Source organism: Pelodiscus sinensis, chromosome 5 (assembly GCF_049634645.1).
Source record: "Pelodiscus sinensis isolate JC-2024 chromosome 5, ASM4963464v1, whole genome shotgun sequence".
Classification (NCBI taxonomy): Eukaryota; Metazoa; Chordata; order Testudines; family Trionychidae; genus Pelodiscus; species Pelodiscus sinensis.
The window spans coordinates 30,122,091-30,146,398 of NC_134715.1; the positions used below are offsets into that span (position 1 = coordinate 30,122,091).

Sequence of the window (24,308 nt, forward strand, 5' to 3'; positions counted from 1 at the left end):
ATCTTAGAAATATAATGCTCGTGATATAATTATAATTATTCTGAATATATTCAGAATATAATTATTCTGTAGAGCAAATGAAGTTTCATTCTGTATTCCTCTTCCACCACATCAAAGGCAGGTCTGAAACTTTCTTTAAAGTTATAAACTACTTGTTCTTGGAATTAGAATTAGAGTTCTGATTTTGTTTTTGTTTTAATGTTTCCTTTTTACCAGCTTGATCAGATGTTAATTGACGACGTGCTGCCTGTGTTGAAGGAAGACTCCTTGCAGTCTTCCCACCCTATTGTGGTCAGTGTGTCATCTCCCGCTGAAATAACATCCGTTTTTGACGGCATATCATACAGCAAGGTGAGCTATGGCATTATAACGTTAACTATGACAAAGGGCATTTAAAGGGGGAGACAAAGGGGAGACAAAAAAGACAGTGGAGCCTAATCAAAATCAGCCTATGTCTGCACTAGTTTTATTTTTTTTTCCAAAAAATTTGCCTTAGTTGAGGTTACAGCAACTGCAAGAACAATCCTTTAGTCAGGGCTCCAGATAGCCATTGGTATTCTGTGCCATCTAAGCATGCTCACAGCATGTGTACAACTGTGGGGATTAAAATGTTGGCAGTCTCTAGCACTGTCCTCACTAGAGTTCCTATTGTATATGACAGAGTTACACTAGATCCAGCACAGTGGTCACTAACCAGTAGACAGTGATCTACTGGTAGATCTTGGCGCCTCTGACAGGTGATCTTGACTATTTTGGCTGGGAAGCTATCAAGCACTGGCACTTCAGTTGCCTCTTTAACCACTGTCATTCTGCTCCTGCCCTCTGCCCTGGAGCTGCCCCCCGGAGAGCCTCCTGCTTGCTGTGCAGAGTGTGGGAGGGAGAAAAGGCAGGGTGCTGATGTCAGGGTGTCCCTCCTTTCCCCACTCCTGTACCCCATCTCCACACATTGAAAAGGGGATGGAGGGAGCTTGGCAAATCTCTGTCACTCTCACACACTGTGTGTGTGTCTGTCATTCTCACAAACACATACTGTCCTTCACTCTCATCTCCCGACCCAACATATACATGAGTTGTTGTTGTTACTTCTTTTACTGCTTGCAAAGTGGGTTATTTTGGGTTTTTGACTGGTCTGTGCATTTCATAATTTTCATTTCTCTCCTACGCTTAAATTTAATACTTTGAGTAATGAGTTCTCAAATGCCTAACCTGTCGTGTCTGGAGTAATTGTCTTTATGGTAATTGCTGCTCCTGGACATGTCTGGCATGTCCCTGCAACCCCTCAGAAAGGCATAGCAGGGTCTCCCCACATGCTGTCCTTGCCTGCAGCTCCTGCTCCTGCAGCTCCTGCTCCTGCAGCTCCCATTGATCAGTAATAGGGAACCATGGCCAGTAGAAGCTGTGGGCTCAGTGCCTGTAGATGAGGGGCAGCACATGGCACCATGGAGGCACTGCTGTACAGGAGTGGTGCAGGGCCAGGGCCTTAAGCCTGCCTTAACCCCACTGCTCCACCACCCAGAAGCTCTCAGTTAAATGGTGCCCAGATGCTTCCTGAACCCTTGTCCTGAACTTCCTCCTGCACCAAACTTCCCTCCCCAGATGTGAGGCCCCCTGCACCCAAGCACCCTGAAATGCCTCCCGGACCCCCAAACCTGGAGCCCCTGCCATATGCCGAATCCTTTGGCTCAAGACCAGAGTCTGCACCCCAAACCCTCTACCCTAGCCTGGTGAAAGTGAGTGAGGACAGGAGATGAAGGAGGACGGAGTGAGCAGGGTGAGGCCTCAGAGAAGGGGCAGGAAGGAAGCGGGGCAAGGGTATTTGGATTCGAGTAGATCTTACATTGCACTTCAATTGAAAAAGTGATCTTGTGGTTATAAACATTGGAGACCACTGATCTAGCATGTCTAATCAGACTGGTGGTGATAACAGCAGCCCTCAGTCCATCTAAGTAAGGGCATCTAATGTTGCTGAAGCAGTGTTAATGACCATGGGAATTTTTAAAGACAGGGAAACTGCTTTTAGTGGGACTACTTGTAGGAGAGAGACAAGGCCTGGGAGCCTTTTACAGCAAAATGTTCCTGCCAGTTACTAGTTTTAGTGACTCCACAGTTAAAGTTGTTTTGAGATTCCCACTTTAATTATTACCCTCCATTTTCCCTCCCAGTTTAATTTTACAGTTTAATCAATTACATCTTCAGATGACATTTGATACTGTTTAAAGTTTTTAGAGAAAATATTTTAAAGGAGTTATTTTTGAAGTAGTCATGAGAGTCTCAGCATTTCTGAACCTTGTGGGTAAAAGCATCAAAACATCCCAATTAATTTGGCCCAAATGAGAGAAGTTATGTGAACAACTTGGGTTTATGTGGAAACAATTGGTTTACATTACTTGTATTCTTCTACTCTACTGTGTCACAACTTCAAGGGGACTACAAAAAGAAGTGAGGAACTTTGTGAGAAACACAATTCTACATTGTTTATTAAAGTGGCTGTATAGTCCTTGTAATTAAAATCAGTTCTGAAGTTTGTCAGCCTCTCCAGTTTTTATAACAAAGCTATTTTTGCATTGGAAAAGAGTCATCTACTGGCCAGATTCAAAAGTGCAACAATAAATTGGAAGAGAAACTCTCCAAACTAGGGGCTCTGGGTCAGTGGTTCCCAAACTTTTTGGCATCAGACCCCCCTTATAGATTTTTGACAAACCCTCACGGTCCCGTCCCCCCCAAATAACAGCAAAACTTGTTGAGCAAAAAAAAAAAAAAAAAATAGCAGCACAACTGGGGTGGGGGGTGGGGGATTTACAGGGTGGACTGGGTTGCATTGTGCCCCCCCTGGAATTTCTTCATGCCCCCCCCCAGGGTGGCATGCGTCCCAGTTTAGGAACCCATGCTCTAGGGGATCTACTGCTGTTTTTAACCACTACTCTGCATCAAAGCACTCTATGGAACTTTTAGTGCATGGTAACACAGTCCACATGGCCAGTAAACATGCAGCAAGTTAGTGTACTGTATATTCACACCCTGCTTGCTGCACACAAAGTCTTAGTGTAGATAAGTCCTAAGTCTACTTCATGTTAACAACCAGTCTGGTGTGACTCTGGTGTGATCAAATAGAACACACCTAGTAATATAAACAATGGATTAGTAATCCTAGTAATATAAACAATAGATTCAAGGCCTGAGGACTGACATGAATTCCTAATCTCATGAGACAGTGATAGTTTAAAAAAACAGTTCAAAATATTTATTTCAACAATCCTATTTTTAAATTTTTAAATAAAATGTATTAACTTTGAAGTTGTAGGTTGGGTTTTTTTTAAAAAAAAATTTGTTTCCCTCTTTCTGTGTCTCCCCCTTTTTTTCTCTTCCACTTGTCTATTATTTCTTCTCTCTATTTATTTCCCCTCATCTTCCTTGGCGTCATTCGCTACCCTCTTCTTTTTCAAGGCCGCTATCTCACTTTTTTCTCCTTCTGGCCACCCAAGATCCTAAGCCTGTTACAAGATCACAGAGCCCATCAACCATCTTCAGAGGCTGGTATTTTTATGCCAGGTCAGCATTCCAGAATAATTTAAGCCTTTACTAGAGTCAATGTACAATGTAAAACTGTAGATTTACAGTATTTAAAGGCTCCCAATTCAGTGAAAGTCTCAGTTCTGAAGTCATGCAGGAGTGTGAGGCTGTCTCTAGACTACACCTACCTCTCTGTCAACAGAGAGATGTAAATTAGGCACCTCAAAATTGCTAATGAAGCAGGGATTTAAGTATCCCATACTTCATTAGCATAAACATGGCCAATGATTTTTTCGAAACAGAGCTTTTTTAAAAAAACGGCAGTTTAGATGGGGATCTGTCAAAAAATAAACCCTTTTTTGACAGATCCTGTAAACCTCCTTTTTTGAGGAATACAGGATCTGTTGAAAAAGGGTTTATTTTTCAACAGATACCCGTCTAGACTGACATTTTTTTTCGAAAAAGCTCCGTTTCGAGAAAAAGCAGAGGCCATGTTTATGCTAATGAAGTGCAGGATATTTAAATCTCTGCTTCATTAGCAATTCTGATATGCCTAATCTACATCACTCTGTCAATAGAGAGGTGTAGTCTAGATGTACCCTAAGTGTTGGAGAAAGAGTGAGTGTGTGTGTGTGTGTGTGTGTGTGTGTGTGTGAGAGAGAGAGAAAGAACGCTTTGCAGAAATAAATAACTATATTTTTATCCACATATATTACTTCTATTTTTTGATGCAATATTCACTCTACTGAAGTATTTTAAAGTAAAGAGAATCTAGTTTTAAAAAGGTAGGAAATGACCTTGTCCCCTTTCTTTTTGTACATAGGGAGCATCAATTCTCAGAATGCTTCAAGACTGGATTACACCAACAAATTTTCAAAAAGGATGCCAGGTATGAACAACAGTAGAACAGGCCAGAAACAAAACAAACCACATGTGGCAAAGGGAAAGATTTTCCTCAGAAAAGTGAATGTGATGCACTCAGGTGTGGTGCTCTCATCAGAACTTTAGATAACTATTTCTGTACTAAAACATATGTTCCTAACAACATTTCTATACGGACATTTACTCCAATTAATCTATATTTTATTTCTTCAGGCTGTAGATACTTCTTCAACCACATCTGAAAAAGCTGTTTATACAATAGGTTATGTGAATTCCCAACATAATGTTACCACTTGGTAATGATATAGGCATTAGGGAACATTTGCAATGGGACTAGGTAGCAATTTTAAGTGACAATTCATACTCAAAATGAGTTGGAATTTGAACTGTAGTGTTGTATGTATATTTGAAGGCCAGCCAGTGATGACCCTAGACACATGATATGTAACAGTACTTTCCAGATTCTTTCTTATTCTATTCCCATCCTCTTTATCAGTAGTAACTAGAACCTAGTCACCCAGCTACCAAAGCACTCCTGCATCTTCCTAACAACAAGTACCTCCAGACCACTCAGTTGTGCTATGCTGTTTATGGAAATCTACCTGAAGGCTTTATAAATCTTGATTCGCTGACCTGACACCTGGAAAACTTGAAGCTAGTCTTGAGAACATGAAGTTAGTACAACTCCTTCTCAGAGCACCTAGGGAAGTCAGGACCTGAAAATAGTTGCTCTACGTCTATCAATCCATATGCATGATGCTAACTAAGAAGCACTTGCCCTGGGGAGTTGAGGTGGGGTGAGAGGAGGGACCTCTCCTTTAATTTAACCCTACCAAGAATTTAGGACACAATTTTAGGATACATGCCAACTGCTATACACAATAAGAGAGAAAATTGGAGATTTTGGAGTTTTCAACAACAGAGTACATTACATAAGAACATAAGAATGGCCGTACTGGGTCAGACCAAAGGTCCATCTAGCCCAGTATCCTGTCTGCCGACAGTGGCCAGCACCAGGTGCCCCAGAGATGGTCAAGCGATTTGGCTCCTGCCATCCCTCTCCAGCCTCTGACAAACAGAGGTCAGGGACACCAATTCTATCCCCTGGCTAAGAGCCTTTTATGGACCTAACCTCCATGAAATTATCTAGCTTCTCTTTAAACTCTGTTATAGTCCTAACCTTCACAGCCTCCTCTGGCAAGGAGTTCCACAGGTTGATTACATGCTGTGTGAAGAAGAACTTTCTTTTATTAGTTTTAAACCTGCTACCCATTAATTTCATTTGGTGTCCTCTAGTTCGTCTATTATGGGAACTAATAAATAACTTTTCTTTATCCGCCCTCTCTACGCCACTCATGATTTTATAGACCTCTATCATATCCCCCCTCAGTCTCCTCTTTTCTAAACTGAAAAGTCCCAGTCACTTTAACCTCTCCTCATATGGGACCCGTTCCAAACCCCAATCATTTTAGTTACTCTTTTCTGAACCCTTTCCAAGGCCAAAATATCTTTTTTGAGGTGAGGAGACCACATCTGTACACAGTATTCAAGATGTGGGCGTACCATAGTTTTATACAGGGGCAGTAAGATATTCTGTGTCTTATTTTCTATCCCTTTCTTAATAATTCCTAGCATCCTATTTGCCTTTTTGACCGCCGCTGCACACTGTGTGGAAGTTTTCAGAGAACTGTCCATGATAACTCCAAGATCTCTTTCCTGATTTGTCATAGCCAAATTAGCCCCCATCATACTATACGTATAGTTGGGGTTATTTTTCCCGATGTGCATTACTTTACAATTATGCACATTAAATTTCATTTGCCATTTTGTTGCCCAATCACTCAGTTTGGTGAGATCTTTTTGGAGTCCCTCACAGTCTGCTTCTGTCTTGACTATCCTAAACAGTTTGGTATCATCCGCAAACTTTACCACCTCACTGCTTACCCCTGAATAAGTTGAAAAGGATTGGTCCCTTGGGGGACACCACTAGTTACCACTCTCCATTCTGAAAATTTACCATTTATTCCTACCCTTTGTTTCCTGTCTTTTAACCAGTTCTCAGTCCAAGAAAGGACCTTCCCTCTTATCCCATGGCCATGTAATTTACACAAGAGCCTTTGGTGAGGGACCTTGTCAAAGGCTTTCTGAAAATCTAAGTATACTATATCTACTGGATCCCCATTGTCTGCATGTTTGTTAATCCCTTCAAAGAACTCTAAGGTTACGTCTACACTGGCATGATTTTCCGGAAATGCTTTTAACAGAAAACTTTTCCGTTAAAAGCATTTTCGGAAAAGCGTGTCTAGATTGGCAGGATGCTTTTCCGGAAAAGCACTTTTTGTGGAAAAGCGTCCGTGGCCAATCTAGACGCGCTTTTCCGCAAAAAAGCCCCGATCACCATTTTTGTGATCGGGGCTTTTTTGCAGAAAACAGTACTGTGCTGTCTACACTGGCCCTTCTGCGCAAAAGTCTTTCGGAAAAAGACTTTTGCCTGAACGGGAGCAGCATAGTATTTCCAGAAAATCACTGATGATCTTACATGAGATCATCAGTGCTTTTCCGGAAATTCAAGCAGCCAGTGTAGACAGCTGGCAAGTTTTTCCGGAAAAGCGGCTGATTTTCCGGAAAAACTTGCCAGTCTAGACACAGCCTAATAGATTAGTAAGACATGATTTCCCTTTACAGAAACCATGTTGTCTTTTGTCCAACAAATTATGTTCTTCTACATTCCTCACAATTTTATTCTGCTGTCCTCTTAAATCTTTAAATAATTAATCACAATGCCTTTGTTGTCTGGGTTAATTATGTTCATATCCACACCCAACCATGCCGACTCCCTAGCCCCACCCTCAAACAAACCACCTCTCCCTTTTCTCCCCACATTCTGAGTTGCTACACTGGCATTTTTCAATAAATCTCTCACCCCTGAGCTAGTCCTCAAAGCATATCTTTTGAATATGGTGATTGAGATGCCTGAGCCCTCTTTATGCTAGTGATCTCATTGCTGTTTCCAAGCTAGAATGGACAGAGCTAAGATACGAAGTGGCAGAGAGTGCATCCTGGCTGGTCAGCTGACTGATTATATTGAAACATTTCTATACAATCAAGAGAGACAGTTCTACAAGAACTGCCTGTATTATAGGTTAGGTCCATCATAGTCTATATTATAGGCACGTGCTGCTATTACAAATATTTGCTATTTATTCACATCCCTACAAAAATACAAAGTACCTGTGGCTGAGATTGAAACAAACAGCACCACATACCTAATACTTGATAAGTAGGCTAGGAAAGAAAATATCGCATATTACTTGTGTCATAGTCTAAGAGTAGCACTGAACTGGGGATTAGCATGTTCTAGCATTCAGTATTTAAACATAATAGTAAATCATTAACTGATAGCTAATAATAACCTATTTAAGCCTTTAAGAACACTTTGATCATAGAATGTGGTTGTCCAAATTATCATAGTTCAGCTTCCATCTCCTATTTTAAAAACTTATAAATTAACTTTCTGTTTTTGTGACATATTTAATAAGACAGAAACTTATAACACAAGTATATTTTGTCCACTCAAAGAAACAATAAAGAAAAAAATCTAGGGCCCTCTCCAAGAATTAATATATTTCTCGTTAATATATCATATTGGGAAACATTGAATCCCTATCTTAGGAATAGGTCTGTTATTTGGAAAATATTGAAACTTTATTGGACATATATGGCTTCATTTATTTACAGAAGATGCACACAAATGGGATGATGAGAAAACTTTATTTTCCTTTTCAAATGTATTAGTGAGCAGATACGTTTTTGCTGATTCCAGTTTGTTTTTAAATTAAGACATACAAATTAATAAAACTTTATACACAAATTGGACCCGAGCTTAGGCTCCTAAAGGAAGAAGTGGATTCTCCTACAGACAGTATATAAATTAAATCACATGCCATCCTGGGTGACATTTAGATCTTCAATGCCCCCTAAATTTTTGACAAGGAAATTGTTTTTGAGAGTCATATAGGATAATATTTTGGCCCCTTATAATTCAGAGTGCAATCATTTCTCAATGCGTCTGGCTTTTCTAAAGCCAGAAGAGAGGAAGCAACTGATTCCACCCTGCATTTACATAAGAAGGAGTAAGGATACCTCTGAGATCTACTTTGTAGAACAGCCTGTGAACTCTGTTTTTTGAAAGTGTTTCTACTTTTCGTCTGTGCAGAAAGCAGTGAAATAAACCAATCTGCATACCTCGGAAAGCCTTTGTGCTCTTAGGAAAGTATTCTGCATTCTTGTACAACAACTAACATTACAATATGTACATTGTTTTGACAGGTGTGGAAGGACGACATGCAAATATTTCAAATATTTCCTTCTCTCTTTTCCTAGGACTACCTAATTAAATACCAATTCCAGAATGCAAAGACAGATGATTTCTGGGAATCCCTGGCACAGGTATTCTCTGTAATAAGTAGCATAATAACCCTGCTATTAGCATAATAACCCTGCTATTATAGATTTCTGTACTCATCCTACAGAGCAGGGTTTCCTCAATTTTTAACACGTTGTAAATATCTTGTTGGAAGCAAAGTCATCTCCCAGGCAGCCTCCCCCAGCTCAGCAAACTCCAAATCTCATCCCTCTAGCAAATATTCATTTAATTTTAATTTTATTTTATTTTGCATGGGAAAATTGCTAAGGAGCGGGCTGGAACTGGAAGCAGGTAAAAGGAAATTGCTAAAGCAAAGCAACTCTTTACTCACTTACACAAGAAACATCAACCTTTCCAACCTACACATCTGCCCACATTAGTTTCGCTTAATGAATATGTATACATTACACACATATATTCACTCACTCTCCCATTCCCCAATACTATTCTCTCTATAGTAATAGTTTCTATAGCACTTACCACAATATTATCTAAACCGAATGATTTCAACTTTTCTAGACTACTCTATCACTTTCAGGAGTCTGATTTGTCTTGAATACCCTCAAGTTTTGTCTGACTTAAAAACTACTTGCCTATAAAATCAGACACAGAAATTCAAACGCATCACAGCAAACCATAATTGAAAAATTGTTTATGTTCTCATTATACCATATAATTATTAATCAATTGGATTGTACATATTGTACTTACTTTTCAGTGTATAGCACGTAGAGCAGTACAAACAACTCAATGTCGGAATGAAATTTTACTTGGAACAGATTTCACTTTTTTTTTTTTATGTAGCCTGTTGCAAAACTAGGTAAATCTCTAGATGACTCGATGTACCCCCTGGAAAACCTCTGCCTAATCCCAAAGGCATATGTACCCCTGGTTGATCTAAGCACTTACTATGCTATGATTGCTAGTTTAACTATCCTAGATCCGTATTGCTCCCTCATTTCTCACCAGACCTTGGTTCTTTCCATCTTCCCAAGTTCTGGCTCTTCCCTCCCATCCTGCTTCCCATTTGCCTCCTGCGGCCCAGCTCTTTTCTGCTTCCCCAAGTTCCCAGCTCCTTATTTGGACATCACATGCCTTCTTCTGTCCTAGCCAGGTTCCACACAATTATTTTGCCCAAATTCTGGATTAGTGTCTCCTCCTGTCCTCCCCCTTGTCCCAGTCTATTTCCTGCCCCGCCTGGCTTTCTTCTTGCTCTGTTCTCCATCTTTGCTGCTCACAGTAACTTCTGGACCTGGAGAATAACACCTTAAACCTGGCTCTTTTCCATCCAGCACATAGGAGGTTGGAGGGGCATGGCAAAGTCCCATGGTCCCAGACTGAGACTCAGCTGCACTCGAGAGCTTGTAGGTAAAGAGGAACGGATGGGGCAGCTCCTCCATTTAACAGCAGTCCTAGTGCTGTCTGCTCCTCCTTCCTTCCACAAACAGCTTCTTGAATTTGTTTGGAGGATGGAGCCAGCAACTTAACTCTCTTCAGAACACATGGAAGGGTGGGCTTCTATAGGAGGATTCCCAGACCTTAGTTTGGGAATTCTGCTATAGAAGAAATTGCCAACAGTGCTTGAGACTCAGCTAATCAATCCTGTGCTCTACTCCCTCCTCAGAAGGCAGCAGACAAGGAAAATAATGAGAGCTTGAAGTATGAAGACAGGAGCAAACCACAGGGGCAAGATATATACTTTGCCCTTCCTACTGCTTGAATCCTGACCTCCTGCAATCCTGTTGCTTTAAGAGTAATTAAAACATCTCAGTTCACAGCTCTTTACTTTCTTTTTCTTACATGCACCATGAAAGGATTCAACAAAAATCTTTTTAGCCAATCTTGCTCTCTTATTTTCTGAATAGTTAGGAACAAAGTTCTAACATTAATGAGGGAGACCTATTCCCTTTCTGGTCTCCCATCCCCTCAGCATGAGAGTTTTATTCCCTCTTCGGTCCGTTTTAGCTTCCTCAGAGTGACCATCTGCTATTACTCTTAGGCAAGTAGAAATCCAGTGAAGGAAGTGATGGACACCTGGACCAGGCAGATGGGATACCCTGTATTAAGTGTAGAAGCCAATTCAAAGATCACACAGAAACGTTTTCTGTTGGACCCCTCAGCAAATCCTTCCGAACCACCCTCTGCACTTGGGTAAGGTTTTACTGTACATGCCTGTCCTATAGACGAAGTATATAGATAAATGGTAGGCAAGCTGCGGACTGTGGCCCATCAGGATAAGCTGCTGGTAGGACACGAGTCAGGCTGTTTATATTAAGCATCTGCAGGTACTGCCCCCCACACCCAAGGGGCCACAGTTATCATTTCTAATGTACTGGAAAATTGTACTCCTTCCAGCCACCATGGCAGTGGCTTGTGCCCTGGGCCCTTTATATCACTGCTGAAGTGCCAGTCCCCATTGCATTAAGGGGTTTGGAGGTGGGGAGCCCAGTGCCACGCTCTGGGGAGTGCTGAAATCTGGCTGCTCCCCAGGCCTGCCCCTCCACTCTAGGCTCCATCCCATTTAAGAATGCAGAGCTGGGAGCTCACCTCACCTTAACCAAGGGCCTGTGGAGGCTATTGGTGCCCTCTGGCCAAGCAATGATCCTTTAAAACTCCATGACAATAATTCTCCAAAACACAGATAATAAAAGTTAGAAGTGTAAAATTCTGTTAGGCTGTGTCTACACTGGCAAGTTATTCCGGAAAATCAGCCGCTTTTCTGGAGAAACTTGCCAGATGTCTACATTGGCCGCTTGAATTTCCGGAAAAGCACTGACGATCTAATGTAAAATCATCAGTGCTTTTCCGGAAAAACTATGCTGCTCCCGTTCGGGCAAAAGTCTTTTTCCAGAAATCTGTTCCGGAAAAGGGCCAGTGTAGACAGCACAGTAATGTTTTCTGCAAAAAAGCCCCAATTGCGAAAATGACGATCAGGGCTTTTTTGCGGAAAAAGCGCATCTAGATTGGCCACGGACGCTTTTCTGGAAAAAGTGCTTTTCCGGAAAAGCGTCCTGCCAATCTAGACGCGCTTTTCCGAAAATGCTTTTAACGGAAAAGGCTATGTAGACATAGCCTTAATGTTTTAATTTAAAAATGTAAAGCTAGAATTGACCTTTCTCCTGGTAGGTGGCAAAGAGACACCACATCCTTTATTTTTTTACTTGCTAGAATGAAGCTACCTTTCCTTTTATCCTAGGTTTAATGCAGTAAAGTCAGAAGAATGACTGTGTATAATTATAATAAACACATTTACAAATTACATAATGGTACAGAAAGTAGCTGGTCCATAAAATACGCCTCTGATCTTGAGTTATGATCATTCCTATTTTATAGATGGGGAAAATAAGGCACAGAATTGGGAAGGCCCCCATTCAGAAAAGAACTTAACACAGGCTAACTTTAAGCAGGGATACCCTTCCATGGATTTCAGAAAAAATGGCTTGGTCAATGAAACTTCACATAGATAAAGCTAGGCATGTGATTAAGTACCTTCTTAAATCAGGGCATAAGCAACTTGCCTAATGCCCTGTATCACACATTGACAGTGACAGAGTTTAGACTAAAAATCAGTAATCCATTTGCTCAGTACTGTGCTCAGCTCCCAGAAGCATGGTACATACAGTATAGAGTTTGAGAGACTAATTACTGCTATTCTCCATACCTAAAGAGAAATGCTATCAGATACTTCAAACCTTCTATTTTAACTTAGAAATGGAATATTGTCTTAATTCTTCAGGGTTGTCCAATAAAAATAACTAAGTATCTATTTTAGCTTGCCTATATCCAATATATTTGTAAACTTCTTTTGCCAGGAAGATGCCCTGATGCAGTTTATATTTAAATATCAAGCTGTTGGTAAAAGACCAAGATTTGTTAGCTGTGGTATTTAGTCATACATTAGTAGATATATAGATATAGATGGTCAGGTATTTATAAATCGACTACAAAGAAATAAGTTCATGAGGTGCCTAGTGCAATAAAACTGGATTCTATAAGTTTTACAATAAATGTATAATTAATAATGATAATTTATAAAAATAATGTTTTAAGTGCATTATTTTAGATTCTCTTTCAAAAGCTATTTTTTTATCATTTAAAACAATTTCAGTTACACATGGAATATCCCAGTGAAATGGCATGCTGGGAACGAAATGAATGTTACATTCTACAATAAGTCGGAATCTGCAGGTAAACTTCAGCAATGTTTCATTTAAGAATAACAATAGGCTCAATGTGACAACCATGCAAAGCTTTAAAAATATGCACAATAAGAACTAAAATATGCAATTTGCTTTTATGTTATTCAGTGCTTGAAATACCCTGTTTGGGAATGGTGGAGTTAAAATTCTTCCCTGAAATAAGCCTGTCCCATAACCAGGATGATCCTAATTAAGGCCCATAATTAAAATCTATTCTTATTTATTTACACAGTATGACACCTCATCAATTATAAAATTGGTCACTTAATTCACTGAATTTGGTGCACATTAAAAGATTTCCATTTAATGTAATTCCATTTAATGATAGCATGCGAGGATTACCTCTTCAACACATATGTTTATCTGTAAAGGTGTTGTTGAATTATCAGCAATGGGACTTAAGTATGTGCTTCCCTGTATCACAGTCAAAGGGAAGAAGATGGATCCAGATGTTAATAAATACATCTCTGGACAAGATCAGTGGCATTGAGAATTAACAAAAGCTTTTGGAATAAATATTATTAGGAAATTTTTCATCATTATTGTTTTTGTAATAAACACTTAATTTCCTGTTTGCTTATTCCAAGTATAGTAGTCTCCATTTAATAATGAACATTTGCTGACAGATTCCACACTTACCACAATTATTTCCTTTTTTAAGATTATAGCTGGCATCGATATCTTTATTCTCTGCCATTTTGGGGCACATTAAAGCAAAGATTTCCATTTAATTTGAATGATAATTTGTATGAGCGAGGATTAACTATTCAGACATTTAAAACATGCTTAAACCCATCCCTACTCAGAAAAGCACCTACACATATGCTTAGCTGTAAGTGTGTTGCCCCACTGATAGTAATGGGCTTTAATTATGTGCTTTCCTGAATCTCAACCTAAGAGAAGTTAAATCTGAATGGTGATAAATACATCTCTGGCAGTTGGGACTAGTTTACTTTAGGTTGAAGGAGCTGTAGTACTCTGTTAGCTTTGGACTTGGCTGGAGCTATTTTCTGCTCAAAAAGTGAAAATGTCATTGGAAGTTTGGTTTTTCCTACCTCCAAAATCCTACATTTGAAGATGTGAAATTTTTTTACTGCTCAACAAAATGCCAAAATTCAAAAATATCTGACCAACTCTTCTATTCTCTTTTTGTATTTAATGCTTGTCTCCCCTTTTTATTTTATTTTATTTTATTTTATTTTAAAGTGTGGATTTTACTTGCATTCAGAATCTGGGATGAATATTAAGCCTCCTGATTATGTTGTGATACATGATAGAATTGCATGAAAGAATTTTTATTTATCACTCTCTCCATCACAACACAGTACGAGGCTGATAGCTTTTCCAATGAATTAAAACAGTCTTTTGAAATACCTTGCATGGTTCATTCAAAATGAAAAATGCTACTGAGTCAATATCCATTAGAATATAATGATTCTGACTGCAGACACTGAAACAGGCACTTTCAAAACTGCTGACCATAGCGGGAGTACAGGCAGTCCCTGAGTTACGCGGATCCGACTTATGTCGGATCTGCAGTTATGAACGGGGCTTTTCTCACCCCGGAGGACTGGAGTGGCAGGACGCCCAGATGCGCTGCAGTCCCGCCACCCCCGTCCTCCGGGGCGAGAAAAGCTGCTCCACGTCTCCCTGGTCTGCTGGGGGGGGGGAACCCCCCCAGCAGACCAGGGAGACGCGGAGCAAAGCCTTGGAGCACGCCCGCAGCGGGACAGCCTGGGCGCGCCTGGGCTGTCCCACTGCGGGCGTGCTCCAAGGCTTTGCTCCCTGTCTCCCTGCAGACCAGAGAGACCGGGAGCAAAGCCGCGGAGCACGCCCGCAGCGGGACAGCCCGGGCGCGCCTGGGCTGTCCCGCTGCGGGCGTGCTCCAAGGCTTTCCTCCCCATCTCCCTGCAGATCAGGGAGATGCAGAGCAAAACCGCAGAGCGTGCTCCGTGGCTTTGCTCCCCGTCTCCCTGGTCAGCAGACCAGGGAGACAGAGCAAAGCTGTGGTGGACGCGGGCGGTCCCGCCACCCGCGTCTCCCTGGTCTGCTGGGGGGGGGTGTGCAGCTAGTGCCCTCCCCCCCCAGCAGACCAGGCTTTTCTTGCCTACGCCTGGGGTAGAGCAGCTGGGGCGCTGCCGGGTTGGTCCCGCAGCGCCGCTCCTCGGTGCTACTGTACCAACCCGGCAGCACCCCAGCTGCTCTGCCCCAGGCGTCCTGATTCAGCCGCTGTTGGTCAGTTTCAGCAGTGGCTGAATTAGGACGCCTGGGGCAGAGCAACTGGGGTGCTGCTGGGTTGCTCCAGTAGCGCCGAGGAGCGGCGCTACTGGAGCAACCCAGCAGCACCCCAGCTGCTCTGCCCCAGGCGTCCCCAAGTCAGCCGCTGCTGAAAATGACCAGGGGCTGACTACAGGAAGCCTGAGGCAGAGTTGCTCTGCCCCTGGCTTCCTGGAATCAGCCGCTGATCAGTTTCAGCAGCAGCTGACTTGGGGACGCCTGGGTTTCTTAAGTTGAATCCGTATGTAAGTCAGAACTGGCGTCCAGATTCAGCCGCTGTTAAAACTGATCAATTTCAGTAGCGGCTGACGCCAGTTCCGACTTACATACAGATTCAACTTAAGAACAAACCTACCGTCCCTATCTTGTACGTAACCCGAGGACTGCCTGTAGTTCAACATTTGAGAATGGAACATCATCCTCAGAGTTGGGCTTCAGTCTGTGTTTTCGTGAACCTCAAAGACTTCTGCGCTGACTTGGCTTATTTTGTGGTTTAATTAATCTGTAGTTATAGGAACTGCGTCAAGGAATAGGAAGGGAAAAGAGATGCATAGACATAAAAATGGAAAAACATACAGAAGATAAATAGGTAAAATACAAAATCAGAATAATACAAACCATCACAACACAGGAGACTGATAGCTGTCCCAATGAATTAGAACAGTCTTTTGAAATATCTTTGAATTGAAAATGGTTTCGGAATAAATATTAATGTGAATAATCTTTGTGATTATTGTTTTTGCAATAGACAATTTCCTTTATAATTATTCTGAATAGTCTCCACTTAATAATGAGTATTTGCCCACAGATACCACACTTTACCACAGTTATTTCTTATTCTAAGGTTGCCGTTTTAGAACAACCAAGCTCGAATTAAGTTTTTGGTCCTTTGTGTTTTAAAAATAAAAAAATGACTTTTGGAGTGAATGTATTTCCAATGAGCTCTCACTCTCCCCCAACTATGTATTTATATGTATAAACATTTTTCATTACTATTTCCTTATTGCCACAGGAATTATTATACCACACAAAAACCCTGATTCTTTATTGAAAATCAACCCAAGTCACTTTGGATTTTATCGTGTAAATTATGAAACACAAAATTGGGACTACATAGCCAATAATCTGCTAAAAAACTATTCGGTGAGTCAAATTGAATTAACCAGTTTGTTATAAGATGGTTGGTTTCTGGGATCTATTGAAAATTACTTTTTTCTACAAATACAAACATATTTTTCTCCCTCCCCTCGTGCAGTCTTTCTCTTCTGCTGATCGTGCTGGGCTTTTGGATGATGCCTTTTCTTTAGCAAGGTAAGTCTCAATAACGAAACTATAGCATTATAGACGTTTCAAAATAGGTTTCATGTCTTCCCATTGGTTTTTATATTGGCATTACATCAATTTGTATGATAAGAATGAGCATTTTAAAACTATTGTTTTATTATAAATACAGGTTGAACCTCTCTAGTTTGGCACCCTTAGGACCTGACCAGTGCCAAACCAGAGAATTTGCAGAACCATGGGAGGTTAGTAATGTCTAGCAGCATTACCAACACTTCCCTTGCTTACTGGGCCCATAGAAGACATTTTGGGGTAAATTAGAGCTAAAAGTAGCACAGCATACTGACAGCCAGGACTGGTGACTGTAAACAAACTTAATGGGTCCATAGGAAACTTGTCCACACTTATCATAAGTTGACATCTAACTAAAATCATGCTGGACTACCAGGTCACTTTGGATTTTATCGTGTAAATTATGAAACACAAGACTAGAGAGTGATGGCGTAGAGAAGTTCAACCTGTATAGAAAGAATTAGGTCTTGGTTTGTCTTCAGGAGCCATTTCTTTTCTTCTGTTTTCCTCTATGAGGAGAAAATTTAAACATGTGCACAGCTCTTAATGAAGTCAGTTAGAGATGGCCTTACCCATTCAGTATTAGGAATCACTGAAGTTAATGGGAGTTTTGCCATTCAGGATTTATTTCCTTTCTTTGCCTGTAGAACTCTTGTGTTGTTGAGCGTGGTGTAGATGCCAAAACAATGACAGAAATGTTTCAGATGAAGCCATGGTCCCAGAGGAAACCTGGTGTCTAAGGAGAGTCACAAAGGGTCTATCCCTCTGTGTGTATATTTCCATAGATATACCAAAATCCACCAGATTTCTTTCTGAATCTTGGGACCTTAGAACAGATAATGAGATATAACATCTTTGCTGGTAACACAACTGTGTGTACCTTTTCAAGGTTTATTTGGTGAACAAAAGCAGGTAACTACACAATGTTGATTGCTCTAGAATGGTAATGAGAGCTCCTTCAGAGCTATTCTGCTCTTGTACATGACATCTAATCATAATAATCCTTCAGAATGTTCTTTGGAAAGGGCCTCCTGAGTATGTTCCATAACTTTTCCCCAAGTTTATTATCTTAACTCTTTTACAGAGCATGGTGCTATAGTAATCTCTTTAGCATTTTAATTGCTGTTATCACACAATACAGGCAATTCCTTTTGCCTTGGGATAAAGTGAAGGGCTCTTGTGGGAGTGCAATTGAGTAGTTGTGTATAAAAGAGATAAATATTGTGAGAACTAGAAGGACAGTTGATAACAGAGTTCCATAAAAACTCAGGAAAATATAGCATGGCCCTGGTTACTAGACCCATTAAGAAAGCAATTTCATACACAAAATATATCCACAATTTTGCTTCCAATTTACTTGTTATTGTAGGTGTGTATGTAAAGGAATAATTATAATCACTTGCTCTTAAGTGTCTGAATTGTACATGCAGTCACCACAAGTGTGTGCATGAATTGTATACCTGATGTACCTAAAATCAAACCCTTCCGGTTCAATGCTATGCATAATACAAAAAAACAAAATCAATAAAATAGAAGATTTAAGATTATTCAACAAACTGGTTAGGTATTTAGAGCTTGTTTGTCCCCCCTTAGGGATTCACATTATAGAAAACTTGCTATGTCATTTATATGCTGCATTACAAATACTAGTTAATTTTCACAACATTACTATAAAGTGGATAAGGATTAACACCCCCATTTTGCAGATAAGGAAATTGAGATACACAGATGTTAATGGTATTAGAATTTGTGTCTTTCTGACTTTCAGTTGTATGATCAGCCCACTAGATACTGATTGCTTCATGCAAATACAAACTCACAGCCAGAGTAGGAATACTTCACTCGCACCAGTAGGCAGTTACAAAAGCAGTCCCACTGAATTCATTAGATTTTCCTACATCATTAAAAATGTTTCCCCATGTTTAGAGCTTTAGTGTTTATTTCCATGTCATTAAAAGATTTGCAAGCAGTTTTTTATTCTTGCCTCTGCCAATGGTCTTCTGATTGATCTCAGGCAATTCACGTCAACAACTCTATGACTCAGTTTCTCCAGCTGCAATATGGAGATGATACTGACCCCTTTTTAAAATGCTTTGAGATTTACTAGGTATTATAATTATTTACCTAGAGTTACACTTGGTATTATAAGGATTTACTGATTTGAAATAACCTTGTCTATTAACCCATATTCAATAATATTAGTAGATTTCCTGCATTTACTATGAATGGATAAATGAAATCTTAGCCAAATTTTTTTGGGCACTGATGTAATTATGCATGTTTCAAAACTAGCAGAGAAGACTAATCCCTAGATGAGCCATGTATCCATTAATTCCACTAGGATATATTCATTACAGTACCGTGGAGTAATTTTTTTATACTTCCACAATTGCAACACAATTAAAAGTGTGCTATTTTCAGTTGTCCCATCATAGCACAAAATCTCTGATACACACAAATTGAGGGGTCCAGATTCTATTAAAAGTGGGTGTGTAGAAGCTGAGTTTTGTAAAGCTTGGACATTTCACCAGGTAATAGGGTTCAGGTTTTCACTGAAACTGGGTGAATATTTTCCACCAGTGAGGAAAAAAAAAAAGATTCAGGTAACTGAAGCATAATGTGAATTCAGGTTGGATTTGCCCAATTGTTTTGGTTAAAAAAAATCTGAGCCATCAAAATACTTAATTCCAACATTTTCTAAATGGAATGTGTTGATTTCTCAATTAAAAATGTTTAAAAAATAAAAACGATGGGAAATTTTAAAATGTAAAAGCCTTTAAAAAAGCTCAAACTAAACTAAACATTTCGTTTGGGTCAAACCGAGCATTTCATTTGGATTGGAAGTGATTTTTTTCTTTTCTTTTTCATTTTGCTGAAAAATAGCCATTTCTGGTCAAGATGAAATTAATTTTATCTCATTTCCTGCTCCCTCCAATGAACTAAAAAAATCAATTATTTTTATATTCTTAGTTATCATGTTCTCCAAGGGCACTGGCACTGAATGGTGGTAACTTGCTCTACCTAATCTATTTTTAGAGCAGGCAGTGTGTTGATTCCTTAGTGCCTCTTCCATAATTTAGCACATTCTCATGGGGGGAAGGAATAAGTTAGCCATATTGTCTGGGGAGAGGAGAGAAAGATATTGCCCCTATTCCTCTCCAAAGGAGACAGTTTGTTGGCTCTAGTCTTCAGAGCTCCTGGATCAGCCCTAGCACCTATAAGTGTGATTCTAGGGAATGGTGGAGATGGGAAACAAGAAAGCTTCTTCCGTCCACCATGTTAACAAGGATTGGAAAAAAAGGACACTGCTTACATGTGACCTACTCTGTCCTTCTCTCTTCCTATCTGAGAGAAGGTAGACTGGGTGTTATTTACACTCAAAGAATAATAGAGAAGTGATTTGTACACAATTGAAGAAGAATAGAGAAGTGACTGAGGCTACATCTACACTACGAGTTTTGCCGGAAGAGGCAATGCAAATAAAGCAAGGATTAGCATTTTCTTGCACTTCATTTGCATAATCTCTTCCAATCCATTTTTGCGCTAGGGGTTTTTGTGCAAAAACAAGCAGCTAAACCTCTTCCAAAGTAGGCAAGCAAGCTTTGCAATTGTATACAATGAATTCTTTATGAAAAGAGCTTCCCACAAGAATGATGCAAACTTGGAATATGATTATAATTAACACACATATAATTAACCCACAATACATTCTCTGTGTTCCAGTTACAAACAAAGCAAGATTTCTAAACATGTGTCAATTATCTCTCTCCATTCCTCAGAGCTGAACTTCTGAATTATTCTGTTCCATTGAATCTAACAAGATATCTAGAAAATGAAGAGGACTATTTACCTTGGCAAAGAGTTATATCAGCTGTATCTTACCTCAGAGACATGTTTAAAGATGATACAGAGCTCTACCCCAAGTTTAAGGTGATGCAGCTATGAAAGTCTTGCTTACATTCCATGTATTTTACAAATCAGGGGTATAAAAATCATAACATTGACAACAGAGTAATTTTCAAAATTGCTGAAGTTGTTTTATGTATAATTTCAACATTAAAAATGTATATTATATATAATATTCTTAACACATTTTCTGAGATAATTTACATAAGCACCGGAATTATATCGATCAACAGTCTAGGACTGTATACTGGAAATAAAATCAGAGTGTTCACAGTTAACATTTGCCATCTATTTTCATTGTTCACAGTAAAGTTGTTCTTGTGCCAGCGCATTCCTGCATATTTCCAGCAGGATTGCTCAAGAGTGCAAAACTTCTGATGCCGTACCTATGCTATATAATGTAACAATGTCTCTGTCAGATTGTGGGCAATCATGATAGCTGACCTGGGGTTAAACATACTTCATGATCAGCACAGATATGCACAATCTTTAGTTGGTATTAGATGAGAGAACTAAGCTGAGCAATGCTTGTCCTACTTTATGGTTATTTTATCATAACTTAAGCAAGGTTTCAAGATGGTGATATATCGAAAAGTGTCAGCACAAAGCAAAGAGCAGAGTGATGTTCCCATCCCTTCATGACATTGTGACTTTGTTGAGGCTTTTTTCCCCCACATGCTATAATTAAGGAGCTTTGATGTCACTGTTGTAATTTTTAAAAAGGCAAATTATGACTATGAAAACCTTGTTACATCATGAAACTCATAAATGTAATCAGAAAACCTCTTTATTTCAGGCACATTTTCGCAATCTGGTTCAACCCATTGCAAGTCAGCTTGGTTGGGACGATGATGAAACTGAAAGCCATGTGATGAGGTTAAGAATTTTTGGTGTACATTAATATTTAATATTCTGTGTTGAACACTACACAAATCTCTGTCTTTCTCTTTGTGTTTTTAAGGCTTCTTCGTGCAGCTGTTTTAGAATTTGCATGCAGTATGGATGACATGGGTGCTTTAAACAATGCATCTAGCTTATTTTATTCCTGGTTAGGTGGAGTAAGGTGAATATTTATGGTTTCTGCATTCAGTTAAGAGCATTGTGTGTTGTATTATAATGCCACTCAGAAAAAGGTGGCAATCATAATATATTGCTTTATTTATTTATTTGTTTGTTTGTTTGTTTGTTTGTTTAGTCCACCTGTAAATCTCCGGCTCTTGGTTTATCGCTATGGAATGCAGAACTCTGGCAATGAGACATCATGGAACTACATGTTTCAGAAATATCAAAGCACTCCATTAGCTCAAGAGAAAGAAAAGTTGCTCTATGGTCTGGCATCAGTGAAAAACATCACGCTTTTGGACAGGTCACTGAAAATATGCTGAGAGTTATTTTCTAGTGGAATTAATGCTCCTTCCCCAAGCTAGTCCCCCGTATTGCCATTTGTGTCATGCGTATTGCACAACATAGAACACAGTAGATTGTCAAATGCTGACACTCTTTAATTTGTCCTCCCTGAGAGTCATTATCCCTTTCATCTCTTGTAAACATAGAACTACCCTCATTGTTACCACTGACACCATAAGGGCTACTGTCCTCCAAGGTCCCAGCTGGGATCTGGGCACTATTGTGCTACTTCATAAAATAGCAGCTCCTGTTCCAAAGAGTTTACAGTTGAAGAAATGACAAATGAGCATAATCAACAATAGGAAGCCTTAGAACACGAGGGTAACAGTGATCGGATACGTGGTGATCAAGGTTTGCATTGCATATAACTTCACAAGTGTATATCATTTAAGGTTATTTCATAACTAACTATTACACCAGGGCTCAGCAAAATACTGTCCATGGGCCATATCCGGCCTGCCAAGCCACCAGATCTGGCCCACAGAGGCAGCAGGGAGCCTCAGGCAGGTTCCCTGTCTGTCCCACCCCTCTCTCACTGCTCAGAAAAGCGGCGGTGGGATTATTTGTCTGAACAGCTGTGAGCCTGGGGGAGGGGGAAGAGGCTTGGCATGCTACCCCTGCCCCAGGACAATCCCATTGGCTGGTTTCCTCCCCCTTTCCTCAGGTTTGTAGACCCACATGGGCCCGGCAGTGGGTGCAGGGATGAGGCAGGCAGGAATCCCGCCTCAGAAATTAGCTGGGCTGCTGGTCTCTCGGCCACAGCCTGCCTCTGACACCCCAGCCCCTCTGTTCCTCCATTGCTATAGCTTGAATCCTGTATGCACCTTCTAAAAAAATGAAATACTGGTGATACCTTTGTGACTATGTCAATTTTGAAAATCTTATCCATAGTAGGATAATCAGACTATTTTAGACCAGACTATTTCATCCCTAAATTGCGTTAGGAAAAATATGTCTCTAATGCTATATTTTCCATGGCAAAATACAAACACTGTTGCAGATCTGAGCTGTACTAACCAGATGGTTTAGACTGATCTCAGCAAACAAACAAAGACATGAAAATATTAAGATGGCGTTCACTATTTCTTATACTCAGCCTTGGAAAATCCATACTTGAACAGTTACTTTACAACCCACTTTTTACAATCTGTAAGGAAAGATTTCCAATTCTGTTTAATTGTTTCCCATCTGGTTTCTCCTAGGTATCTCAAGTATATTTACAACACTAGTCTTATTAAAAGTCAGGATGTGTTCACTGTCCTGAAATACATCTCCTATAACAGCTACGGTAAAACCATGGCTTGGGACTGGGTACGGCTCAACTGGGATTATCTAGTCAGCAGGTATGTTAACATCCTTTGAATGCTTAACACTTCATTCTAAGTCTTCTGCTCTTTATTTTCTAATCTTTCCCTACTTTAATCTCTTTCTACAGTCACCATTAGGTGCAGGACCACATCAATCGGTTTCTCTTAATGTGAGGCAAAACTTGCACAGTTCTCTGTGTTTTCTGTGGAAGGAAAGGGTTCTAAGAAGCAACTTTTTTGGACAGAGAAAGCTGAAAATGTTTTAAATGTCATTATTGCAGCCCGTGGTGAAAAAATTAGTTACTGCCAACTTGAAAATCCTGCATTAATATTCTAGTATGAATCAAAATTTGCTGAGTGTTACATACCTCTCTTTTGAACCAAATAGCCAGCTACCAGATCTTTGTTAAAATAGGAAGCACAGTTAAGACCCCAGTTTAGAACCTGCCTGATTTGAAGCATGTGAATAATCCTCTTGGTAATGGGAAGCCAGCTTTGCAAAGAATCCAACCATTAGCATTTAACCTTATGAAATACAGAGCACCCTAATATGCCACCGTTTTCACAACACTCGGCTCCTTACAGACAGAAGGGCAGTATTAGGCCTCTCATACTATTTAATTTTGTGGAGATCTAGCAGTGGAATAATGAGAATCTTCATACTAGCTCAGCATAAACTGTTGTAGAGGGAAGCAATAATTCCATGGATTCTGTGGCTAACACACATGCAAGTGGAATGAAAGGGTTGCATCTCCTAGGCCAACCAATAGGAAACACTCATGTACTTTCTCTCTCCATAAAAACACCTGGCTTTTTATGAATATGTATTAAAGCAAAAAGCTTCCTGACTGATTCCCCTGGTGCTGTCACAACCTAGTGTGGGAAAGATCACAATTCACTAAGGGTGACAATAAATGTGCCTGGAGAAAATCAGAATGGGCACTATGTGGGTGAAATGACTGGAATTTTTTTGGGGGTAGAGGGATTGGGTGGGGGTTGAAAAAAATCTACCTAGGATACTGGGTTACAATGCATTCTCTC

At 40.0% G+C, this 24,308-nt stretch overlaps 1 protein-coding gene across 1 annotated transcript in view; it reads left to right on the forward strand.

Moving 5' to 3' along the window:
* The window catches only part of LOC102452629 (aminopeptidase A-like), a 49,376-nt gene that overhangs the window by 22,059 nt on the left and 3,009 nt on the right, over positions 1-24,308 (forward strand). Inside the window, exons 7-18 of the mRNA XM_006119275.4 lie at positions 217-351; positions 4,334-4,399; positions 8,776-8,841; positions 10,818-10,969; positions 12,927-13,006; positions 16,307-16,437; positions 16,550-16,605; positions 20,427-20,577; positions 21,350-21,429; positions 21,515-21,616; positions 21,749-21,919; positions 23,163-23,303. Of these exons, the coding sequence (XP_006119337.2) occupies positions 217-351; positions 4,334-4,399; positions 8,776-8,841; positions 10,818-10,969; positions 12,927-13,006; positions 16,307-16,437; positions 16,550-16,605; positions 20,427-20,577; positions 21,350-21,429; positions 21,515-21,616; positions 21,749-21,919; positions 23,163-23,303 (1,331 nt within the window). The remainder of the gene's footprint in view (positions 1-216; positions 352-4,333; positions 4,400-8,775; positions 8,842-10,817; positions 10,970-12,926; positions 13,007-16,306; positions 16,438-16,549; positions 16,606-20,426; positions 20,578-21,349; positions 21,430-21,514; positions 21,617-21,748; positions 21,920-23,162; positions 23,304-24,308) is intronic.